General features: G+C 61.3%; 1 protein-coding gene across 1 annotated transcript in view; it reads left to right on the forward strand.

The window, feature by feature from the left end:
- Window positions 1-449: 449 nt before the first annotated feature.
- DEGS1 (delta 4-desaturase, sphingolipid 1) overlaps window positions 450-1,708 on the forward strand; it is a 10,656-nt gene continuing 9,397 nt past the window's right edge. The window contains exon 1 of the mRNA XM_003790974.3: window positions 450-590. Within this exon, the coding sequence (XP_003791022.1) occupies window positions 509-590 (82 nt within the window). The 5' untranslated portion in view covers window positions 450-508. The remainder of the gene's footprint in view (window positions 591-1,708) is intronic.

Genomic DNA, 1,708 nt, shown 5'->3' on the forward strand with positions numbered 1-1,708 from the left:
GTTGGAGGTTGCTGTGAGCAGTGAAGCCACAGCACTCTACCCAGGGGCTCAGCTTGAGGCTCTGTCTCAAAAAAAGAGAAAAAATGACTCGGTGAATAATTTGCTCTTAAAAATTAAACAGAACTTGGGCAGCTGCCATTTATTAAGGGCCAAGGATCCTTGGAGTTACAGCCATTCCCGGCTACTCCGCCCCCTGAGGCGCTAGAGCGGCAGCTTTATCAAACTTGACACTTTTCCTTCCTTTTTCACCTTTTCCGGAGCACAGTCCACCAGTCACCCACAGGCCGGAGGGAGCAGGAACCCCACATCCCGGCCGGGGCCCAAGCCTCGGCGCCGCGGAAGCCTTGGGGCCCGCAGCCGGCGCCCGCTTCGCGGCTGGGCGCGACGGGGGGCGGGGCCTCAGGACTCCGCCCCTCCCTCCGTTTTCTTGACCCTCCCGTCTACCGCCCGCTTAGGGAAGCCGGGCTGGGAGCGAGAACAGGGAGCGGAACCGCGAGCCGCCGCCGCCATGGGGAGCCGTGTTTCGCGGGAGGACTTCGAGTGGGTCTACACCGACCAGCCCCACGCAGATCGGCGCCGGGAAATCCTGGGTGAGCTGCGGCCGGCGCCCCGTTATGTGCGTGCGCGGCCACCGTCCGCCGCGCGCGCTCTCCCCGCGGTGGGCCCTGCGCTGCCGGAGGCTCCGGACGCCCTTTACGGGCGGCTCCACGCCGCGTCCCGCCGTCCGCCGGCTGGTCTGAGCGGCAGAGGCTGCGGCGAGACGCGGGGAGGACGCTCCGGGGCACCAAGGCCCGCGGCGGAGGAGGGGACGGCGCTCGCGCATCCGTGCGGCGCGCGGCTTCGACTCTTCCGCGAAGAGGCGCTGGCGCGGCCCCCAAGGATCCCGCCGGCTGGGTCATCCTCGGGTAGATCCTCCCACTAGGAGATTCCTGTGCTATCCTGCGGGCGCCTTTTCCTCCTCCTCCTCTGTCCCCGTCCCGGAGCCGGCTGGGACAAGGGAGTGACCTGAGTCGGGGGAAGGCAGGCGCCGGCTTATGAGAGGCAGGGCGTGGCCCTGCGGCATCCCGGGGCCTTGAGGCGAGCTATGCTCCCTTGTCCAACGCCGGCCCGCAGCGCTGCCCGGCGCGGCTGTGGTCTTGGCCCTAGGCCGGGGGAGGGGGGATGGTACCTGACCGCGTGACCTGGGCTTCTCGGATGGAACCGTCCTGGTGCTTCAAGCCTCTTGTGCTTCTCATCCCATTGCTCCTCGCAAGCCTGGGGCGCAAGAACGGCAGATGCATAAATATTTTTTATTCATCCATTTTGTGGATGAAAAGACAGAAATATGGAAAACTTGCTAAATAGCGAAAATAACGCGGTTTAGCCTGCTGGACCCCTGACTGCTAATATAGGGCCCTTTACGCCAAATCAACTAGGCCTTAAATCTTGAGTACTTGAGGTTTCTATATTGTATGGAGAATTCTCTCACCTCTATCAGGTTGCTCTTTTTTGGTTTGTTTTTGAGACAGTCTCACTATGTCGCCCTCGGTAGTGCTGTGGCATCACAGCTCACAACAACCTCAAACTCTTGGGCTCAAGCGATTCTCCTGCCTCAGCCTCCTGGTAGGTAGCTGGGGCTACAGGAGCCCACCACAACGCCCAGCTATTTTTTTTTATATCTTTTTTTTTTTTTTTTTGAGACAGAGCCTCAAGCTGTCCCCCTGGGTAG

The sequence above is a fragment of the Otolemur garnettii genome, unplaced genomic scaffold (assembly GCF_000181295.1).
Source record: "Otolemur garnettii isolate 467f Iridium unplaced genomic scaffold, OtoGar3 scaffold00045, whole genome shotgun sequence".
NCBI lineage: Eukaryota > Metazoa > Chordata > Mammalia > Primates > Galagidae > Otolemur > Otolemur garnettii.